Source organism: Mus caroli, unplaced genomic scaffold (assembly GCF_978045245.1).
Source record: "Mus caroli unplaced genomic scaffold, Mus_caroli_1 scaffold_11, whole genome shotgun sequence".
Lineage (NCBI taxonomy): Eukaryota > Metazoa > Chordata > Mammalia > Rodentia > Muridae > Mus > Mus caroli.
In genome coordinates, this window is record NW_028227266.1 from 19389857 (window position 1) to 19404138 (window position 14282).

A 14282-nucleotide genomic window follows, 5' to 3' on the forward strand; every position below is an offset into this window, starting at 1 on the left:
GAAGGGCTAGCATTGAAGGCATATCCCACTACCCAAACCACCAAATCCTTAAGACTGATGAACACTGAAGAGGAAGTATACTTTCAATATCTACTCTCATTTGTGTATATATATGTATATATATATATATATGTACATACATATATATATATACAGTATATACTTATGCACACATATATTCATATATTGTAATGATGTCAGAATTTAAAATCTCCCTTACTAGTCCGTAAGTTCCTTCCATACTCTAAAAACATTAAACCAGGCACTTGTATATAAAAATCCATGAAATATATACATTTTGGGTATTTTGAAATGTAATAAAAATGGGGCTGGGACATAGCACAGTGGTAGAGTGCTTGCATAAGTACACAGAAAGCTCTGAATTGGATAGCCAGCACCGAAAAGCAAACCAACTGATGAGTTATAAAGAAAGCAGACACAACGGTTCAGCACCCCAGCAAAAGCATTCAGAGTAAACTGCACAGGCTGTGGTCGCATGACTTTATACACCTCTAACACTCTTGTTGGTATACCTAGGAAAGCAGGCCCTAAAAAGGAGGCGGACTAAAGTCTCATGCAATAGCCAACTTTATTCAGAGCATTGGACAGCTTACACTTCCAGGGTTAAGGAGCATTATATAAGTAAGGCGTCCAATCACAGGGCCAAGCTACATGTGGCAAAAATGCTTTTCCATAGTGACATGTGAATAACAATAGCTGAAATAAATGCACTCCTATCCTCTCCACATTCTAAGAAGAATTCTGAGTTCTGAAGAAACTGAGATCACAAGACTGTCTTCTTGTTTTCTTGGAGTTTTCTCACAAGCACTCAGAATTCTCACGACTCAATTCTTGGTCTGTGTTCAGAGAAATCTCCATTAGGACACTCTTTGTTTTCTTTTTCAGAGAATAATTGATGAATATAATGTAAAAGGGCAACAGGCTGGACTGTAGGTATACTAGGACTGCCTGACTATCCACAAGTTTTCCTTTTTGAGAAAAAGTCCTTAAGCTAACGTAACTACACACTAGACATGAAGAGTAAAGTACTCATAAAAAACTCTAAAAACATTAAACCAGGCACTTGTATATAAAAATCCATGAAATATATACATTTTCAAACAAAAAACAAGTTTCAGAATATGTGTTGCCAGAGTAATTGTAACTAAACTGCTTTAGCAAATGCATGACCCATCTGAAGACTCATTTCCAGTCCGTTTCTTTGAGTTAACATTGAAAATCCACACGTTTTCTAGTGCTCCCCACCTACAGAGTACGCTCCAGGACGTGAGCTGCATGTGGGTGCTAGGAACTGCGCCCACGTCCTTTAGAAGAGCAATAAGTGCTCTTAATTGTGAGCCATCTCTTCAGCTCCCCACTCTCCACGTACTGTTCTTTTTTTTTTTTTCTTTAATATTATTTATTTTTATTTATATGAGTACACTGTTGCTGTCCTCAGACACACCAGAAGAGGGCATCAGATCCCATTACAGATGGTTCTGAGCTACCATGTGGTTGCTGAGGGTTGAACTCAGGACCTCTGGAAGAGCAGTCAGTACTTTGTTTTGTTTTGTCTTGTTTGTTTATTTGTAGAACATGATTTTAATTAATATTTTCAACTGTTAATATTCAACAAATAGAATAATTATTTAAAGATACATTTCATTGTTATGTCCCCCTTTTCATTTCTGATTTTGTTAATTTGAATACTGTCTCTGTGCCCTCTAGTTAGTCTGGCTAAGGGTTTATCTATCTTGTTGATTTTCTCAAAGAACCAGCTCTTGGTTTTGTTGATTCTTTGTATAGTTCTTTTTGGTTCCACCTCATTGATTTCAGCCCTGAGTTTGATTATTTCCTGCCATCTACTCCTCTTGGGTGTACCTGCTTCCTTTTGTTCTAGAGCTTTCAGGTGTGCTGTCAAGCTGCTAGTGTGTGCTCTCTCCAGTTTCTTTCTGGAGGCACTTAGATTTATGAGTTTTCCTCTTACCACTGTTTTCATTGTGTCCCATAAGTTTTGGTATATTGTGTCTTCATTTTCATTAAATTTTAAAAAGCCTTTAATTTATTTATTTCTTTCTTGACCAAGTTATCATTGAGTAGAGCATTGTTCAGCTTCCATGTGTATGTGTGTTTTCCGTTGTTTTTGTTGGTATTTAAGATCAGCCTTAGTCCGTGCTGATCTGGTAGGGTGCATGGGATTATTTCATTCTTCTTGTATCTGTTGAGGCCTGTTTTGTGACCAATTATATGGTCAGTTTTGGAGAAGGTACTGTGAGGTGCTGAGAAGAAGGTATATTCTTTTGTTTTAGGTTGAAATGTTCTATAAATATCTGTTAGATCCATTTGTTTCATAACTTCTGTTAGTTTCACTGTGTCTGTTTATTTTCTGTTTCCATAATCTCTCCATTTTGAGAGTTGAAGTCTCACATTTTTTTAAAAGATTTATTATTTTTAAAAAGATTTATTTATTTATTATATGTAAATATACTGTAGGTGTCTTCAGACACGCCCAGAAGAGGGCATCAGATCTCATTATGGATGGTTGTAAGTCACCATGTGGTTGCTGGGATTTGAACTCAGGGCCTCTGGAAGAGCAGACAGTACTCTTAACCGCTGAGCCATCTCTCCATCTCCCATTTTTTATTGTGTGAGGTGCAATGTGTGCTTTGAGCTTTAGTAAAGTTTCTTTTATGAATGCGGGTGCCCTTGCATTTGGAGCATAAATGTTCAGAATTGAGAGTTCTTCTTGGTAGATTTTTCCTTTGATGAGTATGAAGTGTCCTTCCTTATGCTTTTTGATAACTTTTGGTTGAAAGTTGATTTTTTTATTATATTTATTAATTTATTTTATGTATATGAGTACACCGTAGCTGTCTCCAGACACACCAGAAGAGGGCATCAGATCTCATTACAGATGGTTGTGAGCCATCATGTGGTTGCTGGGATTTGAACTCAGGACCTCTAGAAGCGTAGTTGGTGCTCTTAACCACTGAGCCATCTCTCCAGCCCGAAAGTTGATTTTTTAAAGAGATTTCTTTATTATTATATCTAAGTACACTGTAGTTGTCTTCAGATGCACCAGAAGAGGGCATCAGATCTCATTACGGATGGTTGTGAGCCACCATGTGGTTGCTGGGATTTGAACTCAGGATCTTTGGAGGAGCAGTCGATGCTCTTAACGACTCATCTCTCCAGCCCCTGAAAGTTGATTTTATTCGATATTAGAATGGCTACTCCAGCTTGTTCCTTGGGACCATTTGCTTGGAAAATTGTTTTCCAATCCTTTACTCTAAGGTGGTGTCTGTCTTTGTCACTGAGGTGCATTTCCTGTATGCAGCAAAATGCTGGGTCCTGTTTACGTATTCAGTCTGTTAGTTTATGTTGAATTGAGTCCTTTGATGTTAAGAGATAGTAAGGAAAAGTGATTGTTACTTCCTCTTATTTTTGTTTTTAGAGGTGGAATTATGTTTGTGTGGCTATCTTCTTTTGGGTTTGTTGAAAGATTTTTTCTTGCTTTTTTTTTTTCTTTGCTTTTTCCTAGGGTGTAGTTTCCCTCCTTGTGTTGGTGTTTTCCATCTATTATCCTTTGTAGGGCTGGATTTATGGGAAGATATTATGTAAATTTGAGTTTTTCATGGAATATCTTGTTTTCTCTGTCTATGGTAATTGAGAGTTTTGCTGGGTATAGTAGCCTGGGCTGGCATTTGTGTTCTCTTAGGGTCTGTATGACATCTGCCCAGGATCTTGTGGCTTTCATAGTCTCTGGTAAGAAGTCTGGTTTAATTCTGATAGGTGTCCCTTTATATGTTACTTGACCTTTTTCCCTTACTGCTTTTTTTTTTTTTTTTTTTTGGTTTTTCGAGACAGGGTTTCTCTGTGTAGCCCTGGCTGTCCTGGCACTCACTTTGTAGACCAGGCTGGCCTCGAACTCAGAAATCTGCCTGCCTCTGCCTCCCGAGTGCTGGGATTAAAGGTGTGCGCCACCATGTCCGGCTCCCTTACTGCTTTTTAATATTCTTTCTTTGTTTAGTGCATTTGGTGTTTTATTGTGTGACAGAAAGAATTTCTTTTCTGGTCCAGTCTATTTGGAGTTCTGTAGGCTTCTTGTATGTTCATGGGCATCTCTTTTTTTTAGGCTAGGGAGCCACCATGTGGTTGCTGGGAGTTGAACTCAGGATCTCTGGGAGAGCAGTCAGTGCTTTTAACTGCTGAGCCATCTCTCCAGCCCCAGATATTGTTCTTATCTGTTGAGGCTTTAGGTTTAATCTCTATAGCCTTAAAGAAAAAACATTGTTTATCCTATGAATGGGTACACAAAATAGGGCGGAAATCCAGTAAACCATAGGTCAAAAAATGCTGAAAATGCTAAGGGAAAATAAAGCTGAGAAGGGGAATATGGAATACGAAAAGGAACTTTAAGTAGTGTGGCTTCAGAAGAGTGACATTTGGAAGTGAGGAAGGTGTTCTGTAGACAATCAGGAAGAAGAGTATTCGAAGCAGGAAGACTCACAGATAACAAAGGACACGTGGTAAGACAGTCCGTAGTGCATCTCTAGAACAGTGAGAGCATAGTAGGGGATGACATCAAAGAGCTGAGCAGAGCTAAGTCATAAAGAACCTCCTGGGTAGCTCATGAGCAGGGTGGCATGATCCCGTGGCAGCAAGATCCCTCTGGCCACTGGGTTTTGAAAACAGATTTGAGTCCTGGTGAGACTACAGGATCATCCAGGACTCAGCTTCAGAAACTGAGGGTTGAGATGCCAGATGGGGTCATGTAACTGAATGTGGTGGTTGGGAAAATTTCTGTCAACAGTAAAACATTTCAGGCCAAAACACTGATTCCGAATCAAATGTATTGAATCCCTCCGGGACATTTTGGGCAGTACTCACCGGCACTGCAGCAAGTGATGTCACTGCAGCTTTGGCTCTGAACACAAAATATGTATTTTCTATTGTATATGGTGTCACCCATCAACTCTAGTGAAAGTGAATGCTACCTGAAACACCTCAGCTTGAATTCTACACGATTTGATGTTAAGAGTGGCAGTGCTTATATAAGGTTTTCTGCTCTTATGGAAACATAACGTGATGGATTAATTATGGAAACAAAGGCTTTTAATATTTTTCTACCACCATTCCCCAGCATGTAAGTACCTAATGTATCTTTGGAGTGTACTGGTTTAGAATGTTTTGCTTTAAACATTGGCATTTGAAGGGCTGAAGGGACGGCGCAGTAGTTAAAAGCACTTGCTGCTCTTGCAGAGGACCTGGGTTCATTTTGCAGCACCCACGCAGTGGCTCACAGCCATCCATAATCCCAGCTTTGAGGACTCTGATGCCCTCTTTTGGCCTCTATGGGCACTAGGCACACACATGGCACACATGAAAGGAAACACTCATACACACAAATAATTTTTTTAAAGACCACATTAAATTTTTAAAATAATCTTTAAGAACAATTTTTTTTAAAGCTGTGTGAGGTTGTATACTCCTGTAATTCCAGCACTTAAGTGGCTGAGGAGAGAGGAGGGTCAGGAGTTCAAAGTTATCCTCAGCTATGTAGTGAGTACTAGGTCAGCCTACATGAAGCTTGTGTCACTACCACCACAATCCCTGCCAAAAGATGTGCTGATTCGAGTTTTCTCTCTTTATTGAAATGAACTTTGTCTTGGAATTAGGACAGAATTTCCAACATTCTGAAAATCACTAAGCACACTCCTGTGAGTTTATCCTGTGAGCTTATGTAAAACGGAACTCTCAGCACTGACAACTATAAAAGTGAAAAAGGAAAATCACCTCTGAAAAATGTGGAAGATGCAGGCTGGTGAGATGGCTCAGCAGTAAAGGCACCTACCACCAAGCTGACGACCTGAGTTCCATTCCCAGAACCCATTTGGTGGAAGGAGAGAACTGACTCCTGCAAGTTGTCCTCTGACCTCCACACATAAACCAAGGCATACAAGTGCTTACACACACACACACACACACACACACACACACACACACAGAGAACTGTGCTGAAGATACTCTGTGCCCTGCATTATTAAATATTCAGCTGAGATTAATTATTTATGTAAAAATAAACAAGCACATCCATCTCTGTGAAATTAGCTTTCATATTCTAAAATGGTAAAATTCTATGTATACAAATAATAGATTTAAAGTAAATTTATGATTTAATTATTCACTATTAACTTCTCCCTCTCAAAACCCCTTTATGCAAACCCAGATATATACATATATAAGATAGGTAAACAGGTCAAATATTTATAATATAGGGTGGCTTCAAGCTTATAGAGGAATTGGAACATCTTGATCCTCCTGCTTCTACCTCCTGAATGCTGGAATTAGAGATGAGTACCACCAGGCCAGGTTTGTACAGTACTGGGGATTAAACTCAGGGTTCTCTGAATGCTAAAAAGAGCCCTTCACCATCTGAGCTATACCCACAGTCTGTTTCCTTTTTCAATTTAGTTTTTAAAAAATTTGTGTGTATTTCACGAGTGTTTGAGAGTATGGCCTGGAGAGAGCCAGAGGGCATGGGATGCTCTGGAAGTGGTGTTACATGTAGTTGTGAGCTGCCATGAGGAAACAAACCCAAGTCCTCTGTAAAGCAGTTAGTGCTCTTAACTGCTGAGCCATTTCTCCAGATCTCCTTTTTAATTAAATATTGTATTTATTTATTTTATTCTTTTTTTTTAAGACATTCTTGTATAGTCAAGATGGTGGCAAAATTCACTATATAGCAATGATGGTCTTGAACCCCTGATCTTCTTTGCTACACATCTCAAGTGTTTGGATAACAGGAGTGTGCCACCATACCTGGCCATTTTTTTTTTTTTTTTTTTTTTTTTTTTTTTTTGGTTTTTCGAGACAGGGTTTCTCTGTATAGCCCTGGCTGTCCTGGCACTCACTTTGTAGACCAGGCTGGCCTCGAACTCAGAAATCCGCCTGCCTCTGCCTCCCGAGTGCTGGGATTAAAGGCGTGTGCAACCACGCCCGGCTCATATTTTCTTCTAAAATCGCCCTATTTATTTCATACCATGTAAATTAGCTGGAAGGTCAGGGGTCTGAATTTGCTCTGGTCAACTAAAACTCAGAATTATTACACCATTTCTATATCCCTCTGCCATCATGAAATGAGGCCTTGAGCCTCATACAGATGCTGACCTCCCCACACAAACACCCCAGCCTCTGCGGACCAGCTCCTTGCACGGGTCCGCGCTGTGCACGCTGGGAGTTGTAGTTCGCTTCCCTTCTCTCCCTTCGAGCAGGGTGTCAGTCGCAGGAGCGCCTCCAGCGGCGAGCATGTTTGGTGGCGTGGAGTGCGGGAAGAAGGCAGGATCGTCTCCTAGCAACGGGGTTGCAGCGACGTCACCGTGGCGGGTTCTTAGCGCTGAGACTAGGTGGAACCGCCAGAGCGCTTTCCAGCCTCTGGGTAAGACGTGGTCCTCCACCTTGCGCTGCCAGTCCTGCCCCACCTGGTCTCGAGCTGCCTTACGGGAGTTTTCGTCGGTGCGGCCCGCCGGCCTTGGCCTTGGCGGGACGATGCTGGAATCTATTCGCGTAACGGGTGAGTGTAGGCACTGCTGGCCCAAGTGGCGCGGCTGCAGCGGGTGGAGACCGTTGGGTTTGGGACTCGGAAGACCGGGCGCAGTCACACAGCCCTAGCCCAGCAGAGGGAAGGGGCAAGAGCTGTGCAATCTAGAGAGTGTAGAGTCCAATACGATTCCAGAGCATTTTAGGTGTGTAGTAAGGTGTTATATTGTCTAGAATGTTCAGAAAAAAAAAAAAAATCAGCTGTGAAAACACATCTCTACATTTCAGTGTATGTTGTGTATTTTTGTTTGCATTTATTAGCAAACATTTTGAATTGATGTTATTAATAAGAGCAGGTGTTTAGATCCAAGGTTGGAAAGTTTGTCTTTCTATTTTGAATAGATATGCATATTAGCCATATTAAATCTTTAATAATATTAAACAGTTCCAGAGTCATTTTCCTAGCATTTGATTCTGCATGAAAACATTTCTGCAGGACAGATACCAAAACAACGGAATAAAGGGAAATAGCTAATTCCCACAGTAGAGTCAAAATAAGCCTAGAACTTTTAGCTTCAGGGTATTGCAGCACCCAGTAGACCAATTTTCCGAATTAGTTGTTTTGAACCCATGACCCTCCTGCCTCAGTCTCCCCAGTGCTAAGATATGGACATCAATAGCTAAAGCCATTCTTTAAGTTAGCATACAAAGTAAGAGGTTTCATTATGGTACTTTGAAACTCCTTTTCATTGTATGTTATTGCAGAACTTTTGAAACTGAAAAACTAAATTATTTTTAAGTGAAACTGCTTTCTCATCTTAATTTTTTTACACTGTTTGTTGTTCAGTGTATAAAACACAGAACCTATGTTGTGCCATTCCGATAACCTACAGACTATTCCACTGTTATGTTGACAGGAGACATGCAGTTATAAAAGCCAAGATCTTAGAGGCCACTTAAATTGGCATTAGGCTTTTTAAAATTGTGATTTGATGTAGATATAACTCTTTCACCTTAAAACACATTATCAGAGGCAGACGCAGGTGAGCTTAGTCAGCCTGGTCCTCAGAAGTTCCAGACCAGCCACTGATACCCTGTCTCTAAGAACAAACAAACAAAACCCCCAAACAATACAATGCCAAAACGTTGCTTTAAACCATCAAGCCTGGCAGGAGAGGGGCAAATATGAGGAGGACTCAGTGGTCCATGTGCACTAGGCTGTGCAGGCGGGCTGATGGGATACTTGTGTACTAGAGACTCGAACTAGAGGCTCCAACAGGAGATGCCAGGAAGAAATGCATTTTTATGTACACTAACACAGGTAATGAAAACTTCCAGTCCTTTCTATGATATAGAACAAGGCCTCTCAGCCACAGCAGTTTAATATTGAAGGAGTTAATTCTTTATTGTGAGCGACTGTTTTAACACACAGAGAATTGTGACAACCAAAAATGCCTTGTGGGTGGCAAAATACTCTCCCTGTCATCCAGTTAAAACCATTGCCTGCAAGACAATAGATTCTGTTACCATGTGAGTCACTGGGTTTAGAAACTACACCAATTAAAATTATTTTCTCCCAAACCGAAAGTCATTGTGGTGAGAGAATGATTAAAATATTAGTATGTCATATGATTAAAATATAGTATTAGAAAACAGATATGTTGAGAGTCTGCAGTATAGACTGTATTCCTGTAGAGCCAGGGGTTTGCAGATGGATTCTTTTTAAACTGAACACATACTCTTGTTAAATCAGTTCTTTCACCAGAATTTAATGGACTATAAGTGGCAGACCTTCGTGGTCGTGCATTTTCTGATGTAGGTAACTTGGCAGTGAAACACTAGCCTTAGGGAAACTTGTCTCTGGTATTTTTAAACATTCACCATTGTTACAAAGCGATTATTAGTATTAGTATTGTTAGTTTATTATATAGACTCTCCCGTTGTCTAGGCTTCGTGCTGACATATCTGTCAATCAATAAATGGGACAACCAGAACCTTTATGGAGAGTGTAGCTGAGAACCAGATCTGTACTACCCAGACTTCCCCTCACTCTGCAGTGTCTCAGATGCCCCTGCCCCTTTCTTGCCAGTAGAACTTGATTGCAATAAGAACACTGATGAAAATGTGGACCTTTTTTCTTTTTGCTTTGAAAGAGCAATACATATGCCAGCCTGGTGTCACGGGCCTGGAACCCTAGCTACTGGGAAGCTGCAGCAGGGAGATGCAAGTTCAGGTCTTCCTGGCTAACTTAGTGAGTGCCTGTTCCAAAATACATGTAAAGGGTCTGGGGGACTGGGGATGGCCCAGCTGAGAGCGTGCTCGCCTAGCATGCAAGCACCCTGCCTGCTTCTGGTGCCCAGTGCCAGCTAGTCCAGGTGTGGTAGTGCACACTTAAAGCCCTACCACCCAAGATGTGGAGGGAGAGAATCACAAGTTCAAGTATGGTAAAAAGCTATAAATGTAGACTAAAGTGGCATTTTAAATTCCAAAACTGAAGCAGTTGTTTGTAAAATCACTTTGTATGGTACCCGAGTTTTACTTAGTCATGACTAGTCTATGATCTAGACATAACATCCTCGTGAAACTGCTGACAGGAGGGTGAGGTGACACAGAAGTGAAAGTTATTAAAAAAAAAAAGTATGTTGCTTAGAAATGGCATCAAGTCAGAAAAGGTTTATTTTCTTTCCTCTCTCACTCCTCCCTCTGTCCCTTGTCCCTTTGTCCCTTTCTTTCCTGTTTTTTTCTGCACGGTACAGAGTGGCCTCTTGGCCTAGTCTCCTGAGTGCTGGCATTACAGGTTGCAACACCATACCTAGCTCTAGCTCACCTCTTATAACTCTCTCTCCCCACCTCTTCCACTCCCTCTCCCTCCCCTCTCCCTCCTCTCCTCCCCTCCCCTCCCTGTTCCTCCCCTTTTCCATTCCCTCTCTCTCCCCTTCTCCACTCCCTCCCCATTCCCCTCCCTTGCCCTCCCCTTCCATCCCCCTCCCCCTCCCCCTCTCCTCACTTTGTAGCTGTGACTGCTGCAGAGCTCACAGCAGTCCTGTCTCCAGGATCTCATAAGGACCACAGCTAGCTACTTCAGTGTCTCATGTCTTTCTGGGATAATGTTCTTTTCTATCAAGTCTCAGACAAGCAGCTCTGCATGGTGGGTGCACCTGTTATCTCAGGATTTGGAAGATCAGGGGTTCATGGCTATCCTTAGCTACACAGTGAGTTTGAGGCCAGTCTGGGATCTGTGAGACCTTGTCACAAAAACCAAAACTCCCAGAATCCTAGCATTGTGGTTCACCCATGCAATCCCAGTGGCCCAGTACTTGGTGTCATGTTTTTTGTTTTTGCTTTCAGTTTTTTTTTCCTGTGAAATCTGCCTGCCCTCGCCTCCAGAGTGCTGGGCAAAACGGCCTGAGCCAGCCATGCTTGGTTTCCTTTCAGTTTTTAGAAACAGGGTTTCACTATGTAGTCCCTGTTGGCCTCAGTTAGAGTTCCTCCTGCCTTTGCCTCCCAAGTGCTAGGTTTGTAGGTGTGAGCTGCCCAGTGGCTGCCTCCATGCTGAGTGAGTACTCCAAAGTCCCTGTGGAGAGCACCTCAGCGCTACCCTAGTAGTGATAACAACAGTGCAAACTGTTGAGAGAGAGAGAGAGAGAGAGAGAGAGAGAGAGATGGGAGTAATAAGCATACTGCAGCACATGTGTGAATGTCAGAGCATGATTTTCTGGATTCAGTTTGTCTTAGTCAGGGTTTCTATTCCTGCACAAACATCATGACCAAGAAGCAAGTTGGGGAGGAAAGTGTTTATTCAGCTTACACTTCCACATTGCTATTCATCACAGAAAGAAGTCAGGACTGGAACTCAAGCAGGGCAGGAGGCAGCAGCTGATACAGGGGCTATGGAGAGATGTTCTTTACAGGCTTGCTCAGCCTGCTCTCTTATAGAACCAAGACTACCAGCCCAGAGATGGCACCACCTACAAGGGGACCTCACCCCTTGATCACTAATTGAGAAAATGCCTTACAGTTGGATCTCATGGAGGCATTTTCCCAACTGAAGCTCCTTTCTCTGTGATAACTCCAGCTGTGTCAAGTTGACACAAAACTAGCCAGTACACAGTTCTTGCCTTCTACTTTGTGAATTGATTTAGCAACAAGCACCTTTACCCATCTCGCCAACCCTAATAAGAGCCTTCTAATGTGACACTTATTTTGTGTTGCTTCTGTGGTTAGAGATCTGTAAGCACTTTAGTCCTGATGGTGGAGATGAGCAAGCGTTGACTTATAACTACGGACAGACACAAATCTTTCCCGAGCTTTAGGAGAAACTCCATCCACATCTATGACGCCTCCTCTCCAGCCTCGTCTTCCCACTTCTGTAGTACCAATCCTCAGATCCTCCCTGCCTCCCTAGGTTTGCCTCTTCTCCCTGGCTGCTTGGCTAACTGCTACTTATCCGGCATCAGAAAGCACTTAGTAGGTCAGTTCTCACTTCACACCAGACTCTCCTGACACCTTGATGTAACTGTCATGGTTACAGTTTATATATATATATATATATGTACATATATATTACATATATATATATATATATATATATATATATATATATATATGTAATTTGTATTGACGGCTTTCCCAACAGCAAAACTCTGAACTCTTTGCAGTGTGGGACTGCTTTCAATTGGTTTGCTCTCCTTGGTGCTTAAGAAAGGGGAAACAGAAAGGCAGCCTAGGGAGGGGAAGAACTTGAGAAAGAAGGACAGAGAATTTGGTCCCTTGAATGTTGTTGTTCTCTATTTTCTTTTTGCAGGGGTGGGGCAGTGTTTTTTACATAGGTTCTCATTCTAGCCCAGAATGGCTTGGAACTCACTGTATAGCCCAGGCTACTCCCTTGTCTCAGCCTCCCCTAAAAATTAGAAGCAAAAGCTAGGGGCCTAAGCTAACTTTGCTGTTCGCGAACGACATATAAATGTAGTCGTGTATTCCTTTGATCTAGCTTCCACTGTTCAACATTACCTGATGTTTCTCAGCGCTGGCACTGGTAACTTCACTTTTATTTTCTCTGCACACAATACTCTAGTATTCTGATAAGTACTGTTTGATAGATATCATCTGAGTGCAAGAGATGAAATGCTCTAACATCAAAGTGTTTCTCTTTGGACATTGTGGGGCTTTTGTTTTCTTCTGTTTTATATTCCTGTTGGCAATCAGACATCCTTTTTGCAACATTAACCCAAGTTGTCGGGTTTATAATAAGTATTAGTGCATCATGAAATTTTCATTTGGCCAGGAGTATAGCTAAGTGGCAGAACAGCTAGTTAGTATATGCAAGACCCTAGGTTCAAAACCCAGAACTGTACTCAGAGACAGCTCTCCAAGTTCCAGGCTAGCCTGGTCTACATAGAGTTCCAGGCCAGCCAGGGTGGTACAGAAGAGACCTTGTATCAAAAAAACAAAACAAACAAAAAACCCCCAAAAGCTGGGCAGTGTGTGTGAGGTGGGGTGGGGGTGGGGGGTGGAGAGATTGCTCAGCAGGTTAGAGCACTTGCTGAGTTTTAGAGGACAATAGTTCAGCCACCATGTACTGACAGGTACCAGGATCTGGCTCCAAGGGACGGAACCATCTCTTCTGGCACCTGAGGAACTGTACACGAGTGGCATCCATTCCATTCACGCAGACACACAGAAAGACGCTGGGGCAAAAACAAGAAAGGAAGAAGATAAACTCAGAACAGCAAAACAAAAAGAAAAGAGAGAAGCACCATTTTGTCAGCCATCTGGTATTTTTCCACTGCGTGTTGTTTTTGCTGGTCTCGTTTGTAGTCAGGACTTTATAACTTTTCAGAAACCTAAGCCATTCCCAGCAGTGAAACGCTTGTTTACTGAGCAGTGTCCCTTCTCCTGCATGCTTTTAGATAGGAACAAGAGCCCCGATGGGTTTAATGATTAGGCTAATGTTACAGAGAGTCCTTGACAGAGCCGGGGAGGAAGCCAGGAATCTGAGTGTCCTTTCCTCCTGTTCTAGATACATAGGAAGCTTTTGTTGTATTGGCAAATTCAGTGTATTTATCAGAGTGCTAATGCTGAGAAGCAGTTTTAATGAAGTAATACTATTTGTCTTTTAAGATGTTTGGTTAACCCGGTTAGCCTGTATACAAATGGTTTCAACTGTGTATGCAGTGGATTTGGGTTATTCTTTCTCCTCCCTACCCCTCACCCCTCTCCCACGCCCGGGGCCTTCCCTTCATGTCTTCTTGGCCTTTGGAGGGATGCTTACAGGAATATACAGGACAGAAGCAGCACTTTACCAGTGACCACTATGAAAATGGTCTCTCTTTTCTGGCAACCATTACCAGCTTTACCTTATGCAAGCAGCCATAGCTACCGTGAGTTGATGGTGCCCAGCCCTCCTGTGTCTGGGAACACCACTTCACAGCAGCCCTCCCGATAACCTTTTCACCTTATCTTCTGTGGTGTTATCTGGGTCCTGGAAGTGGGGGGATGATGCAGCGACGAGTCCACACTCACGTGTGTCCTGCATTTTGAAGAGGTGTGAGAGCAAAGAGCTGCACTGATCTGTGGGCACAAGGATAAGTGTTTATTCCCAGGCCGCTTAGCAAGGAAATGGTAGCAGGGTCTTCTGAGGGTGGATGACCTTCTCAGCCACAGGTTCTTGGCACTCCAGGTTTTTAATAAAAGAGTTGCGAGTGACTGAAGTGCTCTGGAAGTAGGGGATGACTTGTGAGAGT

General features: G+C 42.2%; 1 protein-coding gene across 6 annotated transcripts in view; it reads left to right on the forward strand.

Moving 5' to 3' along the window:
• Matcap2 (microtubule associated tyrosine carboxypeptidase 2) overlaps positions 1 to 14282 on the forward strand; it is a 50858-nt gene that overhangs the window by 11467 nt on the left and 25109 nt on the right. Inside the window, exon 1 of one of the 6 annotated variants that reach the window (XM_085844492.1) lies at positions 7180 to 7573. The exons of 3 other annotated variants lie outside the window; for them this stretch is intronic. In XM_085844492.1, the coding sequence (XP_085700618.1) occupies positions 7309 to 7573 (265 nt within the window). In that variant the 5' untranslated portion in view covers positions 7180 to 7308. Of the gene's footprint in view, positions 1 to 7179; positions 7574 to 14282 lie in introns of those variants that run through there. 2 more of the 6 variants (XM_021173173.3, XM_021173176.3) reach the window with 2 other exon arrangements.